At 32.6% G+C, this 23,743-nt stretch overlaps 1 protein-coding gene across 1 annotated transcript; it reads left to right on the top strand.

Moving 5' to 3' along the window:
• The first annotated feature begins 13,150 nt into the window (after positions 1-13,150).
• LOC101512299 (casparian strip membrane protein 1-like) lies at positions 13,151-15,291 on the top strand. The gene is made up of 3 exons (XM_004515909.4): positions 13,151-13,451; positions 13,692-13,815; positions 14,970-15,291. The coding sequence occupies exons 1-3, from the start codon at positions 13,213-13,215 to the stop codon at positions 15,183-15,185; spliced, it is 579 nt and encodes a 192-aa protein (XP_004515966.1). The 5' UTR covers positions 13,151-13,212; the 3' UTR covers positions 15,186-15,291.
• The last annotated feature ends 8,452 nt before the right edge of the window (positions 15,292-23,743 follow it).

Below are 23,743 nucleotides of genomic sequence, written 5' to 3' on the forward strand. Positions count from 1 at the left end.
TAATCATGGTGAGAAATATAGTTACAAACGCAAACAACTAGAATGGAAATTTCGATCAATCTCTAGATATGTACTATGTTTGGTGACGACTATCGCACATGGGCGTTGAAGATGCGAAGAGCACTCGCGACGAAGAACAAATTTAATTTTGTGGATGGCTCCATCCCTGTACAAAATGTAGGTGATTTGAATTATGCAATTTGGGAAAGGTGTAATAATCTGGTGCATTCCTGGATTACAAATTCCACAGATTCTTCAATTGCAGAAAGTGTTGTGTTCATAAACAAATGCGATTGACCTATGGAATGACCTAAAAGATAAATTTATGCGCGGTGATAGAATCTGAGTTGCTCAATTGCATCAAGAAATAGAAAATATAAAGCAAGGTGATAACAAAGTGTTTGAGTATTCCACAGAATTGAAGAAACTTTGGGAGTAGTAAATGCAGTAGGGTCCTATGGTCGAGGAAGAAGTGGTGGACCTCATGGAAGAGGTAGAGGAAGTGGTAAGATTTGTACCTATTGTGGCAAAGTAGGTCACACGGTTGAAACTTGCTACAAGAAGCATGGTTTTTCCCCCTAATTTTGGGCATGGCAGCAATTATGCAGCAATAAAGCTGAGTTATGTGATAAAAAATGAGCAACTAGTTCTAGCTCAAGAGCTGAAGAAAAGGGTGTGACACTCACAAAGGATCAATACCAAAGTCTAATGGCATTGCTAGAAAAGAACACGATTGCTGATTCTAGATGCTCAACAAATGCAATTAAAGCGTAGACTTATGGACATGTTGCACCAGACACAGATATTTCACCATATTCAAAATTGACTAATTCGTAATGGATTCTAGACACATGAGCCACACACCATATTTGCCACACTCTTGCTTGGTTTATAAGTTACAACAAAGTAAATCCTATTGATGTGAAATTGCCTAATGGAAATTCAGTTGAGGCTAATTACACTGAGATAATAGAATTGAGTGCAGATCTAGTGTTAGACAATGTGCTATTCTTACCAAATTTTGCAGTCAATTTGATATCTGTTTCTAAATTGTGTCTTGAGCAGTCTTGCTCACTAATATTTGAATCAAACTATGGTACGATACAGGGGAGGAGTTTGAAGACGATTGGTTTGCCTAAACAACTTGACGGACTCTATTACTTATAGGAAGAATTAAAGCTATCAGGTTCTGCATCTAGTTTTCATACTACTAGTTTGAATACATCAACAATTTCCGCTGTTGAATTATGGCATTTGCATTTATGGCACCTGTCATATGATAGAATGTTAGAAATGAATAAGTAATATGGCTATATTTCAGTTGGCAGCAAAACACCTTGTTACATTTTCCATATGGCTAGACAAAAGAGATTGTCATTTTCCATCAGTAATCATAATGTTATTTCTGTTTTTGATTTGGTACACCTTGATATTTAGGGACCTTTCTCCACTAAATCAATAATTGGTTTAAGATATTTTCTTACTATTTTAGATGACCACAGTAGAAATGTTTGGGTTGTGGTGCTAAAGTCTAAGTTTGAAGTACCTAGTAGAGTGCATAATTTTGTTGCTTTGGTGGAAAATCAATTTGGTAAATGAGTTAAAAATATAAGAAGTGATAATGGGCCAAAATTCTTACTTACTAAATTTTATTCTATGAAAGGAATTATACATCAGAGAAGTTGTGTGTCAACTCCACAACAAAATGGTAGGGTGGAGAGAAGGCACCAACACATTTTAAACATAAGTAGAGCTCTTATGTTTCAATCTAAGCTTTCCCAAAACTTATTGATTATACTCAGTGCAACATGCAATTTTTCTAATGAATATGATTCCCACTAGATTTTTGGGAAACAAGTCCTCGTACAAAGTACTTTATGGGACACAACCCGATCTTAGCATTTTGTGGGTATTTGGTTGTTTGTGCTATGCGTCTACTTTACCCACTAATCGTCATAAGTTTGATTCTAGAGCAAGAAAATGTGCCTTCTTAGGTTACAAGTCTGGTATGAAAGGCTACACCTTACTAGACACTCACACTAGGGAAATATTTTTATCAAGAAATGTTCACTTTTATGGTTTGGAACTGCCTTTTTTAGCATACAATTCAGGACATCAAGCCTGCATTTTATGCCCCTTATCCGCCTATACTCACCGAACCTACTTCAACACCTTTACCACTTGTTGATACACCAACCACCTCTTCTTCCCCCAATCAATCTACACCAACCAGCTCTTCTTCACCCAACCAATCAATCCTTACACACGTTCCTACTAGGAAAACTTTCAGACATACACAAAAATAAAGTTTGTAACTCAGCTTCCTCCACTACCACTTATCCTTTATCCCAAGTTTTGTCTTATTCCTATCTATCCCCCAAATATCAAGCCTATGCCCTCTCTATTACTTCAGAAATTGAGCCTCCCTCCTATGCAGAAGCTAGCAAAGACCCTAGATGGCAAGAAGCCATGAGACTTGAAATTGAAGCTCTCAATACCAACAAAACTTGGCAGTTTTTTGACCTCCCTTCTAGTGCAATTCCTATTGGTAGAAAATGGGTTTACAAAATTAAAAGGCATGATGATGGTACCATTGAATGTTACAAAGCTCGCTTAGTTGCTCAAGGATTTAATCAAACCGAAGGGTTGGACTACTTTGAGACATTCTCTCCTGTGGCTAAGTTTTCTACTATACGGGTCCTTTTGGCATTGGCTTCTATTCATGGATGGCACCTCCATCAACTAGATGTCAACAACTCTTTTCTTCATGGAGATCTCCATGAAGAGGTCTATATGAAACCACCACCATGTGTTATTCCTCTCAAATCTCTCTATGGCCTTAAACAGGCTAGTCGTCAATGGTTTGAAAAACTTACTACATTTCTTCTTGGCCATGGTTACACACAAGCACAATCTGATCACACACTCTTTGTTCGCTCAACTAAGAATTTATTCACTGCACTCCTTGTGTACGTTGATGATGTTATTCTGGCAGGTACTTCCTTGTTTGAATTTGATGAGCTTAAAACAACTTTGCATGAAGTTTTTTCTTGGGCTGGGAGTTGCCCGCTCCTTTAAGAGAATTTTGGTCTGCCAATGCAAGTATTGCTTGGATCTTCTTGCCGATTCTAGTCTTACTAGTTGTAAACCTGTCAAAACGCCTTTGGATCCCACTATTCGGTTGCATCAGGCTTCCACCACTCCTTTCTCTGACCTCAAAACTTACAGACGTTTGGTTGGTCGTCTGCTTTATCTTACCACCACGCGTCCTGACATTGCCTTCGCAACTCAGCAGCTTAGTTAGTTTATAGCTTCACCCACCGAAGTTCATCGTCGTGCTGGTCTTCATTTATTGTGTTATCTCAAGTGTAGCTCAGGTCGTGGTTTATTTTTTCCTTGCAACTCTGATATGCATGTTCTTGGTTTTATGACGCTGATTGGGGTGAATGTGTTGATTCTTGTCGTTCTATATCTGGTTATTGCTTTTTCAAAGGAAGCTCCCTTGTCACTTGGAAGTCCAAGAAACAACAGGCTGTATCAAGTTCCTCAACTGAAGCTGAGTATCATGCTCTTGCTTCTACAGCCTGCGAGCTTCAATAGATTTCTTACCTTATGCACAATCTTTCTCAGCACCTTTCCAAGATGCCAATTCTATATTGCGACAACCAAAGTGCTCTACATATTGCTGCCAATCCCGTGTTTCATGAACACACAAAACATCTTCATATCGACTGTCACTTAGTTCGCGAAAAGGCCCAAGCTGGTTTGATGTGTCTGTTGCCAATTTCTTCCAGCTGTCAGGTTGTAGATGTTTTTACTAAAGCATCTAGTCCTAGTGTGTTTAAAACTCTTATTGCCAAGCTTGGCATGGTGGACATCTTCCACCCTCCAGCTTGCAAGGGGGTATAGAGCATTGATGATGATAAGAGTACTGAATAGAAATTACATAGTAGCTATATAGTCAGTTACGTAGCAGTTAATGACTTTCTTTTCTGTTTTGCTAGTTGCTGATGAGGCTTTATATTCAGTTAGGATTTTTTGTTATTTCATTCACCTATATAGTGGTGGTGATGTATGTAAGACCCATAATTTTAAAGTACACTTTATGTATTTTATATGTTTTGGATTTTGGCTCGGAGGCTTTTTAGCCAAAGTTAATAATATTATGGAGTGTATAGGATCAAAAAGTTATTTTGACCCCGTTTAGAATTACTCGTCGATAAATAAATTTAAATTAAGTGCGGTAAATCCTTTACGGAGAATTTAATGCGTTACGGGTGAAATGGTAATTTAACAAATATCTAGATATTTTGAGATATTTGTTAAGTTATATTTAATATTTATATAAAGGAAAGAAAGAAATAGAAAGGAAGGAAAAACAAAGAAAGGAAAAAGGAAGGAAGGAAAATCTGATTTTCCATCTTCTTCCTCTGCTACCCGCGGCCACCTTTCCCCTCCTTCTCCCATTTTCATTTTCGTTGCTTTTCTTTCTTCAAGACTAGTAACCCAAGGTTGGGTGAGTGCTAGAACAAAGATTTCACAACTCCACTCTTCCTCTTTGATTCAAAAACGAAGAAAAACGGTATTTGAGATTCAAACACAAACCCCTCTGTTTCTTCTAGATCTAAGCTTCGTTTCGCGAAGAGTCAGAAGGGAAAGTTGCTCACTACCACGCTACGGTGCTAGGGGACCAATTTGGAGGCGACGTTGCGAGCGGATATTTTTACCGGATTTGCTCGCGGTACCGGAAACGTACGTTAGAGCTAACGCGAAGTAAGGGCTCCTTCCAAACTTCTAGTTTGCATTTAGAGACTTATCTGTGGTTGTGTGGAAAGGTTTTTGGTTAGGGTTAGAGTATTGATTTGGGGGAAAATGAATCTAAGGCTTCTTAGAGTTAGGTTTTGTTTATATTGATGAATGGTTCGTGGTAAATGAATTTGAAGTATGTATGTAAGATTTTGAATAAATGAAATTTATTATGTTGTTTTGTGTTCATCGTATTTGGCATGTTCATACTTGATGTTTGTTGATTGATGTGTTTTGGTGTGAATTATGAATTGAATGTGAGAATTTGTTTGAGTTTGTTTTGTGTGGAATTTGAAAACCATTAAGTTAAATGAGTATTAAGAATGGGGAATCTCTTAATGTCTTGTTTACTTAATGTGTGTTTGTTTGTGAAAAATCGTTTAAGTTAACTGGGCGTTAAGAATGGGGAATCTCTTAATGTCTCGGTTACTTAATATTTTGTTTTGAAAACCGTTTAAGTTAACTGGGCGTTAAGAATGGGGAATCTCTTAATGTCTCGGTTACTTAATATTTTGTTTTAAGAAAAATCGTTTAAGTTAACTGGGCGTTGAGAATGGGGAATCTCTTAATGTCTCGGTTACTTAATATTTTGTTTTGAAAATCGTTTAAGTTAACTGGGCGTTAAGAATGGGGAATCTCTTAATGTCTCGGTTACTTAATATTTTTAAGAAAAATTCGTTTAAGTTAACTGGGCGTTAAGAATGGGGAATCTCTTGATGTCTCGGTTACTTAATATTTTGTTTTGAAAATCGTTTAAGTTAACTGGGCGTTAAGAATGGGGAATCTCTTAATGTCTCGGTTACTTAATATTTTGTTTTGAAAATCGTTTAAGTTAACTGGGCGTTAAGAATGGGGAATCTCTTAATGTCTCGTTTACTCGTGTATGTTTTGGTAAGTTGTGCTGACCCGGGATAGGTGGCACCTCGGTAAACGGTACGGACCCGTGATAGGTAGTACGTTTACGACTTACGTTCCTGCGGGAATTGCGTTTGTCCGTGAGAGACTGCGCAGGGGTTTGTCCGTGAGAGACTACGCCCTGGTTTAAGTTAGATGAGAATTAAGAATGGGGAATCTCTTAATGTCTCGTTTACTCGTGTATGTTTTGGTAAGTTGTGCTGACCCGGGATAGGTGGCACCTCGGTAAACGGTACGGACCCGTGATAGGTAGTACGTTTACGACTTACGTTCCTGAGGGAATTGTGTTTGGTAAGTTGTGCAGACCCGGGATAGGTGGCACCTCGGTAAACAGTACGGACCCGTGATAGGTAGTACGTTTACGACTTACGTTCCTGAGGGAATTGTGTTTGGTAAGTTGTGCAGACCCGGGATAGGTGGCACCTCGGTAAACGGTACGGACCCGTGATAGGTAGTACGTTTACGACTTACGTTCCTGAGGGAATTGTGTTTGGTAAGTTGTGCAGACCCGGGATAGGTGGCACCTCGGTAAACAGTACGGACCCGTGATAGGTAGTACGTTTACGACTTACGTTCCTGAGGGAATTGTGTTTGGTAAGTTGTGCAGACCCGGGATAGGTGGCACCTCGGTAAACGGTACGGACCCGTGATAGGTAGTACGTTTACGACTTACGTTCCTGCGGGAATTGCGTTTGTCCGTGAGAGACTGCGCAGGGGTTTGTCCGTGAGAGACTACGCCCTGGTTTAAGTTAGATGAGAATTAAGAATGGGGAATCTCTTAATGTCTCGTTTACTCGTGTATGTTTTGGTAAGTTGTGCTGACCCGGGATAGGTGGCACCTCGGTAAACGGTACGGACTCGTGATAGGTAGTACGTTTACGACTTACGTTCCTGAGGGAATTGTGTTTGTCCGTGAGAGACTGCGCAGGGGTTTGTCCGTGAGAGACTACGCCCTGGTTTAAGTTAGATGAGAATTAAGAATGGGGAATCTCTTAATGTCTCGTTTACTTATGTATGTTTTGGTAAATCGTGCAGACCCGTGATAGGTGGCACCTTGGTAAACGGTACGGGCCCGTGATAGGCAGTACGTTTACGATTTACGTTTGGTAAGTTGTGCAGACCCGGGATAGGTGGCACCTCGGTAAACGGTACGGACCCGTGATAGGTAGTACGTTTACGACTTACGTTCCTTAGGGAATTGTGTTTGTCTGTGAGAGACTGCACAGGTGTTTGTCCGTGAGAGACTACACCCTGTTAAATTGTGAATTGTTGGTTCATTTGGTATGTGTAGTAATTGTGTTATAAGTGTTATGTTTTGGAATTTGGTGATAACATGTTGGATTGCAATACCATTTTGAAACCCATGATGTTGTATTAATTGTGTTATAAATGTTAAGTGTTATGTTTTGGAATTTGGTGATAACATGTTTGCTTGCAATACTATTTCGAAACTAATGATGTTGTAGCGATTGCGTTATCAGTGCTAAGTGTTAGGATTTGAGATTATGTATGAATGTGATTGAGTTAGTTATGAATTTTTGGAAAAATGATGAGGGAAATCGATTTCCCAATCGATTGGATGAGTTGCAGGAAGTTCACTATTTTAACCTAATCGATTTGCCAATCGATTGTATAAATATGTCTTTCAAAATCTTTTAAGAAATCGATTTGGAAATCGATTGGCAGAGAGGCAGGAACTCAGCAAAACTGCCAAAATCGATTTGGAAATCGATTTGGCAACCCAGGGACTCATCAGAACTGACAAAATCGACTTAGAAATCGATTTGGTCATGCAGAAACTCAGCAGAACTGACCAAATCGATTTGGCAATCGATTGGCTCAGCAAAAGTCCTTATTTTGAGTTAGATAATCGATTGCTCAATTGATTTATCAATGCTTTGGTCAGTTATGTATTACTTGATGGTTTGAGAACTTCATTTTGAGTTCATTGTTAATTGGCAAGCATTATATGAACTTTTAGCATATGGAAAATCCTTTTAAGGTGCATGCTTAGTTGAAAGGTTATTTTGTGCATTTAAAACTTAAATGTTATGTGTTAACTGTTATTTTCGGTTGGTGACCTTTACAATTATTGTGGAAATCTGGGCTTTGCCCTCAGATGAGAGTCAGGACGATCTTACCGGTTCGTACCCTACGGACGGAAATGGAGATGGGAACGCTTGACTGCAGCTACGTTAGGAGGATCTCACGGGGCGCGTGGAGATCACTCAGGGTGTTTAGTTGTTTTGTCAAATGATCAGACTAGGTTGTCACAGAGGGATCAGATGTCTTTCTTTTGGGGTTGCGTTTTTTTAAACTGGAGGACTGTACTACTTTTGTTATGTTTATATTTTGAATTCTTGGATTAAGAACCTTTCCGCTGCTCGTAAATTCTGTTGACCTATTTGTCGTTGTATTACGACTTAAATATTTATCCAAACGTGTGTTACCTTATTTATTTTCCTGTTGTATTTTAATTCTTTTGAAAAAAAAATACACTCACGCTTTGAAAAACGGGGTGTTACAATGTATAGCCTCAACACTAGAGGAATAATATCATTTTTTCCTCTCTGTGTTTTCTCTCAAACTCTGTTCCAATTCTTAGATAACAATTAATATATATTTAGTTACCTCAAATTAATTTATTTGTAAAAAATGAGTAGAAATAGGACAACAAAAAAATTATTATTTGATTTCTAATTTAATATATATTGCATTTTAAAACCTCCAATCTTTACAATAATTACAAGAGGTATTTATAGTAATAAAAATTGTTAAGATAAAAGTTAGAAATATGAAAGGATTTTTTTAAATAACTTAATTATTTAAATAAAAAAAAAAACTACTATAGTTTGTTCTTTTCAAATCAATTATACGAATGAATTTTACTCTTTAAAGCGCCCTTGAGTTTCAATTTTCCAAAATAATTATTGTCAATTTTTTCCTTTGTAGATTTAAAATTTATATAAGTAAAATTTATTGTAATTTTCTATTTAATTAGATAAGTTTAATATATTGGTTTTAGAAGTATATTTATTTATTTTTCATATTTGGTCCCATTATAAAATTAATATTATCTTCACCATTCACTACAGCAAAATCGACGATTAGCCACGGTCACAATGAGGGTGTGTAACTTAAAAAATTTGTCACAGTTAGCGTGGCTAACATTGTAATAAGTGAGCGTTGCTTCCCTCTTTTCCAATTTCGCTCATTTTCATTTTTCCTGCTTATTTTCAGATTCCCTCTTTTCCTCTTTTCCATCATCATCTCAAAATCCCTAAAAATCATTAACTCAACGATAACACTACCGTCTCGCTATTGTTTCACTATCTTACCGTTTCAACATCGTACCATACCGTAACACCACCGTTTCACTCTTACGCCACAATTTCGACTCCTTCGACCCTAACGCCACCATACCAAGACATCTTATCATATCATAACGCTATCGTTTCAAGTCCTTTCACCCTTATGCCAACGTACGCCATTGTAACGACTTCAACAAATCTCTCCTCTCTGATTCAGCCAGTCGTCAGTTTCTCCAACATTCTCTTTGGCTCCGGTGAATCCTCCATCATTTGTTTTTCCATCTTCTATGTGAAATGGTTTTGTTTTCTTCATTTTTGCTAATTTCATTTTTGAATTTTTTAGGTTTTAATTTTTGTAGCTGATACTGACACACAAGAACTTTATTTTTTTATTTTTATTCGTTTATGTTAATTGATTTGTATGTGTTTCTGAAATTTGATGTATGTTGAGATTTCTGCATCTGCTAATTTTTCATCTCAGGATCAAGAAGATTGGTTATTAGCTTTGTGGTTATTTAATAATTTAATTTCATTCATTTTACCCTCATATGAAGAATTGTTATCGTTGTTCTTAATGATGTTTCTCTGTGTACAAAACACTTTTTTTATCCCTAATATTGGTCTTTTTGTTTAAGTTCAGATGTTGTATGATTTTCTTTTTACAAGTAAGATGAATTTGTATGTCAAGGAATCTTCATATGTTAGTAAAGTTTTATGTTGTGTCTATGCATTTGATCTTCTCTATGTTTTCTATGGTATTGTTTGTTTGTTTGTTTTTTTTATTTTGTGTTGTGGCGCTTCACTTTGGTTAGGTTAATTTTTATGATCTAGTTTATCTACAAGTGATAAAGTCTATAACTTTTTATTTTTTTATTTTTTATTTTTATTATGTAAAAGAGTATTCAGAAAAACACAATTTTCATGATCTAGTTTATCTACAAGTGATAAAGTCTTTAATTTTATTTATGATTTTTTTTTATTGTTGATGTTGTTGTTATTAATTATCTTTGTAATTGTTGATTAATTACCCAATATTGTTGTTGGTCCTATTACTGCCACAAGATTATGCTTCTACATCATAAATAACTACAATTTAATTAAAATGTATTTTCAAATTACTTTTGCCATTTCAAAGGATAAAATCTCATTTAGTTTATCTTAAAATTTTACAATTGAATTGCATTGTTTATTTGCTTAATCCTTTGCTTGTCTTTTTTTTTTTTTTTCTTAATAGGTTTGATGAAATACGATTAAGTTTTGTTCATAAATTTAAGTTTTGATTTATCTTTCTAATTTTCTAGAATATAAATTTTGATCTATGTGCAATACAATTTGTTAGATTGCTTATATGTGTATAGTTTATGATTGTATATTAGTAAAACTTAATTTCTTTATATTACTATTTGATACCTTAAACGCCTTAATAATTTTATTCAAATATAAAAACAAATTTATCCAACTATGATTGATAAGAGTTGGATTGACAAACTATTGAGATCAAAAGAGTTCTTAAATGGAGTAAGATAATTTTTAGATTTTACGTTTTCAAATTCTACAATGAATGAAAAAATTTGGTGTCCTTGTATTGCATGCAAATTTAGTCATAATCGTGATAAAGTTGAGGTGTCTAGTCATCTCTTATAAATGGACTTTCCAACCAAGTACACATTTTGGTACATGCATGGGGAAAAATGTATGCAATCCAATGTTGAATTAGTAAAAGAAGCAGTAGATAGACAATATTCAATGCAAGATATGTTAAATGGTGTATTTGGTGTCATAGATGATAAAAGAATTCAAGATAATGAGCGATCAAATATTCCTAATAGTAACCTGCAAAGGATGCAAGTTATGAGGATTTTAAAAAAGTTAGAGAGTTGACGGAAGATGAGAATCATGAAGTTTATAATAGTTGCAAAAAATATAACAAATTGTCATTCATTGTTCGTCTATACCATATAAAAGTTTTATGTGGTGCTACTAATAGCATTTTATAGAAATTCGTCTATACCACGTTCATATGTAATAAGTTTGATAGCAATTCGTCTATACCACGTTCATAGCACCACGTTCGTATATAATAAATTTTAGACGAATTACTATAAAAGTTCATATGTAATAAGTTTTATAGTAATAAGTTTTATAGTAATAAGTTTTATGTGTGCTAAATATAGCAATTTTGCCACAATTATGAACGTGGCTAAATAGCTTTTTTTTGTAGTAATTATTTATGATGATGACTTAATTAGTTGATTAGGGTAAGAAACATAAGTTGTTTTTTTAGTAATCAAATTTTAAACTATTATAGAGTATTTAATGCTTATTTTCATTTGTTAATACTATATTCTTCTTAAATATAGAATTTATTACTATAACACGAGAATTAAGAAAATCGATAATATTATTTGACATGTTAATAAATTTTATTTATTTTTTCTAATTCACTCTTTTGGAGAAAAAATTAATTCATCTTCCCTTCATACACTACGCCAAAAAATAATATTTTACAGCGCGCCTTTTACAACGCTTTTTAATTAAAAACATTTTTGTATAATAGTTTAAAATTAACGGAGAATACAACAACGCTTTTCTGACAAGCGCTTTTGGAAAACCGCTGCTATAGGGTCATAATGTTTACAGCCCTTTTGCTGAAATCGTTGTTGTAGAGTCATATAACACTTTCATATAATGTTTACAATTCTTTTAAAACGCTTTGGATATTAGCGATGAAAAATGTAGTGCTCTCACAAAATGTTTTTCTATAAATAAATAAATATATATATATATATATATATATACTAATATAATAATTAATTAAATTTGAGTGTTATTAGTTAATTATAATCCTACCCAATTAAACCCAGATAATGATTAACAAATTTTTTAATATTAGTGATAGAACTATTCAAGTTTGATAATCACATTAATTATTAATTACACTTTATTCATCTTTTTACTGAATTCTAAATTAACATGCGACTTCTTTTCCATAAAAACTAGAGATTATGACCCAAAAAAAAATTATGCTAGAGACCATGCGGTTTAGTTGGTTACTTTTTTTTTTCTTTCTAATTTTTATAGAAAGGTAGACTATTTAATTATAATATATATATATATATATATATATATATATAGAACTATTCAAGTTTGATAATCACATTAATTATTAATTACACTTTATTCATCTTTTTACTGAATTCTAAATTAACATGCGACTTCTTTTCCATAAAAACTAGAGATTATGACCCAAAAAAAAATTATGCTAGAGACCATGCGGTTTAGTTGGTTACTTTTTTTTTTCTTTCTAATTTTTATAGAAAGGTAGACTATTTAATTATAATATATATATATATATATATATATATATATATTTATAATAAATATCCTCTATTTCTAAGTTATAGGCAACATTTATGAACATTGTATTTATAGAATAAAATGAATTAATGTTGTTTTAGACAAATATAACGTTCAAATATAAGACGTTTGAAAAATATTATCCATTCTTTTAGATAATATTCTTAAATGTTTCTAGAGACAATAAATGTGGTATTATGTTATCAGTGATAATCTTCGTCTCATAATTTGTTGTGCATAAAAAATTAAATTTCTCATCTCACTGAATTTTTTCTATTCGTAAGAGTTAGATATGGATCTTTACTCATTTGTTTAAAGTGTTGAGTCAATAGTTTCTTAAATATACGATAACTAGGATTAGGTACTAATTTTCTTTGTTTCGTAGCTCCATATATACATTCCATTTTAACGTTTAAAAACATCAATATATTTTATTACTCCACTACTTGACCTCACACAAGTTTGATGTAACAAACTCCATTTCCTGCAAACGTTGACTACAATTAAAAAACACCCTTTTTTCCATAAAAAAATAAACAAATGACTTAACTAAGATAATTAATAAACATTTCTCTCGTACCTCTCTACTTGCTTTGCTATTAAAGGTGAGAGTATATATATATATATATGATTGTATATATAAAGTGGAAATGGTTTCATAGCCACTCCCCTAGTCATAAAGTTGACCATGCATTAATATTATTATTTTTCTCTATAAAAGCTACTACCATGAAGTTGATTTGCATAGTTGATATCATTGACATACATTTTAATTAGATCATCATACTATTCTCTTATCTAAGTTTCAAATTAATCCAAAAAAATGTCAACCATCATTAATGTGGGAGAGTCAAGTAATGAAAAAGCTGCTTTAATTGCATCCCCAGCAAGGCCAGGAGGATGGAAAAAAGGCATAGCTATAATGGATTTCATTTTAAGATTAGGTGCCATAGCATCTTCTCTTGCTGCAGCTATCACCATGGCAACTAGTGATCAAATTCTTCCTTTTTTCACTCAATTCTTTCAATTCGAAGCAAGTTATGATAGCTTTTCAACTTTTCAGTATGTCACATTTAAACCCTCTAACTTAATTAATGTCTTTACTTATATGATTCTAATATATACTCCATCTGAAATATATAATTAAAAAAATATTCAAAAAATTAATTTATTTAATTGAAATTTTAAATTAAATATATTAAATTTTGAATTATTATTTTTATTTTTATTTTATTTCAAATGGAGTATTTATATAAATATATTTATAGAAATCAAATTAATGTTTACTATATAAATATGCAGGTTTTTTGTTATTACAATGGCATTTGTGGGTGGCTACTTGGTTCTATCTCTACCATTCTCCATTGTAACCATCATTCGACCTCATGCAATTGGACCAAGGCTTTTCCTCATCATCCTAGACATAGTAATTATGCTCCCTAATTGCAACTTTTATACGAGAATATAAATTCTAGCACTAACAACTTTTATACATATAAACAAATTATTATTCCTTTTTATCTTTTCTATATTTCTTAATTGATTAAATCACTAGCTAATCGATTAGATTTAAAATTTAATCGGTTAGTAAGACAGATTAATGAACCTAATTGATAAATATATCAACAATCATAACCTCAACAATACCATTAAATCTCAATATCAGTATCTAAATATATCATTTACTACGTAATTGCCTATTATTAAATGATTACTTATCATTAACTATTTTAATTACTTACATGACTTTTTTTAATATTGCTACACGTCCAAGATTAGGGACTAGAGAAAAGGGATTGTTTGCCCTTTGATTGCTACCAAAGTTAAAAAACTATTTTTCGTTTTATTACATAAAAAAACACATTAAATATATTAATTATTTTTTACATCATATATATGAAAATCTTGAAAACAACTTATAATAATTGTCAAAAATAGTATAGTATAAGTACTATTAACTTCAACTTAGATTTTAGTGCCTTTTTTTACTAAATTTTTTTAAGACATTGATTAAACAATTTGAATAAGAAAATTTTTAATTTATTATATTGAACAACGTCAATGAAATGTCAACTAAGTGGTAACTTATAAAGTTCTTACTCTGAAATGAAATATAAAATAAAAAAAAATGAAAAAATTGATATATTTAATATGAATTTTTAATTACATAAATTAACTTTTCAATTACTATGTTTATTTATATTTAACTTCAGATGAACTACTTTGTAACTTTTAAATTAAAAGACAATTATACTATAAAATGGTCATCACCTAACATTTTACATAACAAATAATAATCATAACAAAACTCTTCATTTGGTGTGACCCTTTATGAGTATGAGATGAGATACAGGGGAATTTTATTATTAGGTATTTTTTCAAAAGCAAAATTTTTCTAGGATAACTTACTACTAGTTTTAATTTTTTTTGAGGAATTTTACTACTGGTTATAACTATACGTCAAACTTTTTTTTTGTTATTTATAAAACCAACAAACTTCTTTTAATAAGTCTTTAATTAAACATATGCATAATTTAATATTAAATTAAAAAATTTCCTTGGGTTGTTAATTAATTGTAGGTGTTCCTAACATTGGCCACAGCTAGTGGTGCTTCAGCTGCAGCCATAGTTTACTTAGCACACAACGGCAACCAAGACTCAAATTGGCTTGCCATTTGCAATCAATTTGAAGATTTCTGTTCCCAAACAAGTGGAGCAGTTGTGTCATCGTTTGTTGCAGTGGTGTTCCTTTTATTGTTGATTGTTATGTCCTCTTTGATTCTTGGAAGACATTAAAAAAATTAAGAATATTGCAACAATCATGCAGGGACATAAGTTGCCTGTATTATATGTTATGTTATGTTTGGTTTTGTTTTCTCTAATTTATTTTTCTTTCCATTTCCTTATGTATTCTTATATGGAGAATGATTACGCCGAAGTAAAATATAAACAAAAATGATCTAATAAAGTTTGTATTTGATGTAAAATTAAGACTAAATATATTAATTTTTTCTTGAAATTTTTTTTAGAGTTAGGGGGCTCTGAAAGGAAAGAAGTTAGAGATATTTTATAGAAAAATAGAGCAGATGTTGTATTGTTTAAGAAACAAAAATGGAAAACTTAGATTTAGGTGTTTGTAAATTCTTGTAGTTAACCGGATCTTAATAGCAAATATCTATGGGCAGTGTAAAGTGAGGAAGAAGAAAGAATTGTGGGGAGAGTTATTCATAACAATGACGCGATAAATGAATTGTATCATAATCTCAAATTCAAGTAAAAAAAAAATTAGATGAGTTATCAAAAATTTAATATTTGGTGTCATGATGAAATTGAGTATAAAATAGTTACACAATTATAACACTTTGATACAATAATAATTTACATTAGTATTACTTTTGTAAACAAGAATTTTCATATTTTAAACTCAAATATTGAGCACTTATGATTGTTAATTTCTATCGATACATGATAATATTTTATATTTCTATAGTCAAATTAAAATATGATCATCTATTTTAGTTTGAGTTATTACAAATTATTTTTCAATAATAAAGTAGTACTTAAGTTTAATTTTAAATTAATTAGTTACATAAAAACAATAAAAAAAAAGAGAGACGAATAATCAAATAACTTATAATTGCATAAATAATACATAACAAATCAAAATTATATAGATTTAAGGATACTCATATGTACCCTAATCCAAAGGAAATTAGGTACACATAATGTTTGACAAGAAATTTCATACCAACCATAAAGATCACATTATTATCATAATAATAAACACAAACTAATATATATTTATTGTTAGAAACAAGTATTTACATACAAGATGAAAGCAAAAAAATTCATACCTTATGTGACTCAATTAAACAACCACATTTCCAAAAATACGAGTCCAGCCAATTTTATCCGATATATCTTAGTCCTACAAAATAAATTTTAAACTCATTCAACTTTAAATATTTAGTAGTTTCTGTCTAGTAACAAGAAGGACCAAAGGTACCAAATTTTGGTAGCTTCTATTTGTCTAAGCATTAAATATCAATTTTGAAATAAAGGAAAAAATGGAGAATTAATGCCTTATCTATTTTAAAATTCCAAAAACATTACAATATCACAATCAAAATTAAGAGCAAACAACATTTTAAAGAAACACAGTCGAATGCACAACATGATATTGATGTTCTCTTTCCAATTCCAAAAACACTACACTATCGTTATACATGTTTTTTTCACCTAAATTCACATAGAAAGTAAACTAAAGAAACATGTTACAGAAAGAAACCTTCCAACAACAAAAACTACACTAGAAATGCTGCACAAACACATATCAACCAAAAAAAAAATATACCTTGTGTGACTTTGTTAGAAACCCAACCAAAGTTCAAACATAATCAACTGCCAAAAGAAAATAAAATTCAAAATTAAGAAGTTATATATTGATTTGAAAGAAACAAGGAAACCACATTTCCTAAAAAATGAAATCTAAATTTCAACTGAAATTGCTTTTAAGAAAAAAGAAATCCCTAGATTTCTATTGAGAAAAGATAAATCACTAAATTTAAATTCAAAAAATGCAAACATAAATCCATAAATTTATTTTCACAAAAATCATAAAATGAGGATGTGTTTCAGCACCTGTTTTAGTTATACCAAATCCATCCATGAATTTTGTGGTTTATTGTGACATTTTTAAAAATGGTTTAGGATGTGTTTTAATGCAAGAAGGAAAAGTGATAGCTTATGCTTCTAACAACTTAGGTCTCACGAGGCGAATTATCCAACCCATGATATTGAATTAGCAGATGTAGTCTTTACTCTTAAGATTTGAAGACATTACTTGTATGGAGCGAAATTTGAGGTTTTTAATGATCATAAGAGCCTTACGTATTTGCTTGATCAAAATGAATTAAATATGAGACAAAGAAGGTGGATGAAGTTTCTTAAGGACTACAATTTTGAGTTGAAATATCGCCCTAGGAAAGCTAATGTAGTAGTTGATGCTCTAAGTAGAAAATCGTTACATGTGGCTTGTATGATGGTACAAGAGACAAGCCTATTAGAGGAGTTTAGAGATATGAATTTGGATGTGTCCTTTAATGCTTTATGCTTGAATCTGAATAGGCTAGAAATTAGTAGTAACTTGAGAGGGATAATAAAAACATAACAACTATTAGATAAAGTATTGCAATCTCTTGTGGATAAGAAGAATTATACCTTATCTAGAAATGCTTTAGTGTTGTTTTATGATAAGATTATTTTTCCTAAGGAGGGGAGTCTTAGGGATAAGATTTTAGATGAAACTCATAACAATAACTTCACGATACACCCAAGAATAACTAAAATGTATCGGGATTTGAGAAAAATGTATTGGTGGCCAAGAATGAAAAATGATGTAGCTAGCTTTGTGTTTGTGTCTAGTATGTCAGAAGGTTAAGATTTAGCACCAAAAGAATTTAGGATTTTTACATGTAGAAATTCCTGAGTGGAAATAGGAGAGGATATCTATGGATTTTGATGGGTTTTACTAAGACGCGTATGGGTTCTGATGCCATTTTGATCGTTTCTCGCTCTGTAGGCCATAACTTGATGAGCTCTGGATATTGGATTGGCGCATACGAGTAGGCGTTGGAAAGCTAAAAATCAGAGCTACAACTTTTGTGTTGGAATAAAAGCCTAATGCCAAATTTACTGGGCCTAAATTGCAGATTTAGTAATCTGGACTTTTGTAATAATTTTAAATAGCAGACCACTTGTTTTTAAACCCTAAAGCCCAAATCGAGTACTATATATTAGGAGTTTTCTTTCTTTTCTAGGAGAGGAAATTTTAAGATTTAGAGTGATAAAAGAATTAAACACTTTTTATTTTAGTTTCATAGAAGACTAATTTTATAAGATTAATCCACGAGTTTCAAAATTTCATCAACACATTGAGATTCAGGTTACACTGTCAATTTCGCTTCATGATTCTATTTATGTTTATTTGATTATATTGATATTCTGATTGGTTAAATTGAATTTCAATAGGATCGATTAAATTTATTTGACATAATTTGGTTTCGCTTTCAAATTTAATCGAAATATAATTTTGCGACGTTTGATCGTTAATTGTAATATTTTGACGATTGTGATGCTTAATCCAGTCAAAGAAACCGATTTCACATATGATTAACTACACTTGTTTGATCAATTCTAAAGTCAAATAAGAATAAAATTACAAATTAGAAATTAAACCCGTTGATAGAATCTATGTTAGGTATGAAACTCGAATCAGCAGATTAATCGTTTTGCTCATATGTTAAAACAATAAAATCTAAAAAAACCCTTTCTAATTTCAATTTTCAATTTAATTAATATTATTATATCAGAAGTCCTTGCAAAATGACCCTAGTTATTACCTCTATTTATATTTTATCTATTGTATTTGATTCGTGTGCGACAACAAATCAAATTTGCGCCATTGTCGGAGATCTCTGATAACAATATTAACCAATTTTAGAGTATTACCAACTCTCCTAACAATTGTTTCTTTGTGTTTTGTTGCTTTACAGGTCAAATAGGCTTGTTGCTAGCTCGTAGGCACGTTGCTAGTAAAAAAAATCCAGTTGTCAGGCGATTGTCTCAGATTGCCCCAAATTCCTTCATTTAGACCATTTTTTTTTTTTTTGAATTTTTCATATTCTCCAAAAATTAGGAGATTGCCTCAAGCGTTGCCTTTATTTGATTTTAAGAAATTTTTTATGGTATTTTTATATGTTTTTGGATTTTATTTGATAGGGTTTTCGATTTTTGACTTCAATTTTAGCGATCAGAGCATTGTTGGAATTTTCAGAATTGTGATTTTGTATTGCATTGTTATGATGATGCATGACTAGGGCTAGTTCTGTAAATCTGCATTCCCTTGAACCTGGAATAGATAAGACATTTCATTTACGTCGTAGACTTAATAGAGCTGATAGTGCTAACGAGTCAGAGTCAGATAATGAAGGTGACAACTTGCGACCAAATATAGCTGATGTGAATAATAGGACCTTAAGACAACTTGCTTCACCTAATGTAACTTATAACACAATGTATATCACATATCCTGAAGTTACTGTACCATTTGAACTTAAATCTGGTTTAATACACTTGACTCCGAAGTTTAATGGTTTTGCATGTGACGATCCCCACAAGCACTTGAAGGAATTACATGTTGTGTGTTATACCATGAAGCCTCAAGGACTCACATAAGACCACATTAAGCTAAGAGCCTTCCAATTTTCACTCCAAGATACTGCCAAGGACTGGTTATACTACCTTCAACTAGGTTCTGTTACATGTTGGAATGATCTCAAGAAATTGTTTCTAGAAAAAAATTTCCCTGCCTCAAGAGCTGCTTCAATCAGAAAAGAAATATGTGGCATTAGGAATATTGACAGGGAATCATTACACGAGTATTGAGAGAAATTCAAGAAACTAGTGTCTAGTTGTCCTCATCACAAGATTTCTGAACAATTGCTCATCTAGTATTTTTATGAAGGCTTGCTACCTATGGATAGAAGCATTTTGGATGCTGCTAGTGAGGGAGCACTTGTCGATAAGACCCTAGAAGAGGCAAAGACTTTGGTTGAAAACATATCCATTAATTCTCCATAATTTACAACTAGAAGCACTTCAGCAGTGTTGACAAGGGGTGTGAATGAAATTCAAGATTCTTCCCACAAGAATTTATAAGGCACACTTGATGAACTTATATCTTTAGTTAAAAAATTGGCAATAGGTAAAACCCAAGCAGTGGTATATAGTATTTGCACTTCTCGAAAGCATCCTACAAATTCACGTCCTACATTGCAAGAAGATCCAATTGCTGATGCTCCTCAAGCATATGCAGCAAATATATATAATCCTCAAGCCAACTAAGATCTGTCATCTAACAAGTACAATCCTAGTTGGAGAAACCATCCCAACCTGAGATGGGGGAATTTATATGTACAACAACAACCTAGGCAGCAATAACAACAAAATATTCCTCAACAATAAAAGAATGCATATTCATTAGAGGACCTCATTAAGCAGATGAATGTCAAGAATATCCAATTTCAACAAAGAAGAGATTCCACCATTCAAAATTTGGAAACAAAGATTGTTCAGCTAACCACTTCAATTAATCAATTGCAGATTCATGGGTCAAACCAATTGCTTGCACAATCAATAGTAAATCCAAATGATCCCAATGTTAGTGTAATTACATTGAGGTCTTGGAAAGCCCTTGAAATACCAAAGGTGCTTGAAACTGCAGTGTAAAATAACAAGGTTGTTGAGGATACTTTGATACCAGAAGCTGTTGATGTTGAGCAAAATATACCTTTTCCTTTTCCTTAAAGGGCAGTGAAGACTAAGAAAATGGATGAGGCAGATAGGGACAAGGAGATCCTGGTATATTTAGGAAGGTGGAAGTGAACATTCCCCTCCTTGAAGCAATTAAACAAATTCCAAGATATGCAAAATTTCTAAAATATTTATGCACACACAAGAGAAGGTTAAAAGGTAATGAAAGAGTAAATATGGGACGAAATGCTTCAGCCCTCACTCATTCCATGCCTCAGAAATGCAAAGATCCAAGAACTTTTTCCATTCCTTATACCATAGGAAATAGTTAATCTAAAAATGTTATGTTAGATTTAAGAGCTTCTATTAATGTTATGTCTACATCTATTTTTAACTCTCTTGCTCTTAAACCTTTATAGAATACACGTGTTACCATTCAATTGGTGAACAAGAGCAACAATCGTCCTGTTGAACTTGTGGAGGATGTACTTGTTTGAGTTAACGAATTGATATTTCTTGCAGATTTTTACATTCTAGACATGGAGGGAGAGAGAGAGAGAGAGAATGGGTCCAACATGGCGCCTATCATCTTAGGCAAACCATTCTTGAAAACTGGTAGAACAAAAACTGATGTACATGCTGAAACTCTATCCATGGAATTTGGTGATAGCATTGTAAAATTTAACATCTTTGATGCTATGAAACACCCAATGGAAAAGCATTCTATTTTTCAAATTGAATTGCCTGCTGATTTGGTTGATGACACTTACCCCGATATGTTTGCTACTGATTTTCCTTTATTGTCTGGTTTTGATGATACTTATACTTGTGAATTATGTACAGATACTCAATTGTGCTTTGTGTGTGATGAGATCGAAGTTGCCTTGTAGGGTGATCATTGTGCTGATATTGATATTTCTATTAACAGAATTAATTTTGTAGACTTAGCTTCAACCACTAGTGTTGTACCTTCCATTGAACAACCACTGACTATAGAGCTTAAACCACTTCCTGAAAATTTGAAATATGCATATTTAGAAGGAAGTGGCAAATTATTTCAGCCAAATTTGAAGATGAAAAGGAAGAGAATCTATTGCTGATTTTGAGAAAACACAAGAAGGAAATCGGATGTACCTTGGCTGATATTCTTGGTATTAGTTCATCCCGGTGTATGCATAAGATACTACTAGAGGATGGGGTAAAATAAGTCAGGCAGCCCCAAAGGTGACTTAATCCATAATTTTGGATGTTGTAAAAAAATAAGTGACTAAGCTCTTGAAAGCAGATATTATATATCCCATCTTTGATAGTCAATGGGTTACTCCGATGCAGATAGTCCCTAAGAAAACTAGACTCATAGTGGTTAAAAATGAAAATAATGAACTTATCCCCACACGAGTGCAGAGAACAGTTGGAGGGTATGCATCTATTACAAGAGACTAAACCAGGCAACTAGAAATGATCATTTTCCTTTACCATTCATTGATCAGATGCTTGAACGATTGGCTGGTAAGTCAAATTGTTGTTTTCTTGATGGTGTTTTTGGTTATTTTTAGATCCATATTGCACCAAAGGACCAAGAAAAGACCACGTTCACTTTCCCTTTCGTCACATTTTCCTATAGGAGGATGTCCTTTGGCCTATGCAATGCTGCTAGCACTTTCCAACGCTGCATGATTAGTATTTTCAATGATTTGATAGAAAATTGTATTGAAGTTTTCATGGATGATTTTACTGTGTATAGTTCCACATTTGATACATGCTTGAACAATTTAGATAGAGTTTTGCATAGATGTATTGAAGCTAACCTTGTGCTGAATAATGAAAAATGTCATTTTATGGTTGAACAAGGCATAGTTTTGGGACATGTGATCTCTAAAAAAGGGATAGAAGTGGATCATGCCAAGATTGATGTGATCTCTAATTTGTTTTATTAATCTTGCATCCGCGAGATTCGTTCTTTTCTTGGCCATGCAGGTTTTTACAGGTGATTTATTAAGGATTTTAGAAAGATAGCTATGTTGCTGTCAAATTTGCTGCAAAAAGATGTCAGTTTCACCTTCGATGATAAATGCAAGAAGGCATTTGATTTCTTAAAGGCAACACTGACCTCTACTCATATAATTCAGCCACCCAATTGGACCCTCCCTTTTGAAATTATGTGTGATGCATCTAACTATGCAGTGGGAGTAGTCCTTGCACAAAGGGTTGGTAAGGCTGCTCATGTTATTTATTATGAATCTAGGACTTTAGATTCTGCACAAGCTAATTATACTACCACTGATAAGGAACCTTTAGCTGATGATTTTGAACTTGATAAGTTTAGATCATATTTGCTAGGTTCGAATGTAGTTTTTTTTACTAACCATGCAACTTTGAAATTTTGCTGAAGAAACCAGAAGCAAAACTGAGATTGATCCGGTGGAGGTTGTTGCTCCAAGAATTTGATTTAGAGATTAAAGATGAGTGTAACGCCCCGGATTTTTAATCCAAAACGTTACAAAAAAAATATTTATTTCTTAGAAACGTTTATGAATCTTTTGTTGTTTGAATAGTTAACATTTATTCATTTTACATAAATAGTAACAATCACGCTATTCAATATCATTAAGAAAATATTTATTCAAAATTAAAATAATATGAAGACAATTATTCGTAACGGAATGTAAACCACTTTGGTATTTTCTATAATTCTAGTACATTTTAAAAGTTTGTGACAAAAGATCAAAAGAACTAAAATAAAATATTGGACAATTCCATTATTACAAAATCGTCTTGAAACAAAAACCCATGTTTACCCCGCATTCACCACACGTCAATACTCATTAACTACTCTTGAATCTCCTCGAACTCATTAGTACCTAAAATGTTGTTGTAAGGGTCAATTTTTTTTCCATCATCCACATCAAACCAAAGCAAGACATATAGAAGAACAACACAAAACTCATAAACGTAAAAACTACCTACTTTAAAGGAAAAAATGCACAAACTAATAAATTTTATATCAACACATATGCATGATGAATGCTCCTAAAACTACA

The sequence above is a fragment of the Cicer arietinum genome, chromosome 4 (assembly GCF_000331145.2).
Source record: "Cicer arietinum cultivar CDC Frontier isolate Library 1 chromosome 4, Cicar.CDCFrontier_v2.0, whole genome shotgun sequence".
Lineage (NCBI taxonomy): Eukaryota > Viridiplantae > Streptophyta > Magnoliopsida > Fabales > Fabaceae > Cicer > Cicer arietinum.

What these genes read in the sequence shown, in the direction of transcription:
- LOC101512299 (XM_004515909.4), top strand. Translation starts at nt 13,213, where the DNA reads ATGTCAACCATCATTAATGTGGGAGAGTCAAGTAATGAAAAAGCTGCT. An exon ending in GATAGCTTTTCAACTTTTCA is followed by an intron (nt 13,452 to 13,691) that starts GTATGTCACATT and finishes ATAAATATGCAG; the next exon opens with GTTTTTTGTTATTACAATGG. An exon ending in TCCTCATCATCCTAGACATA is followed by an intron (nt 13,816 to 14,969) that starts GTAATTATGCTC and finishes AATTAATTGTAG; the next exon opens with GTGTTCCTAACATTGGCCAC.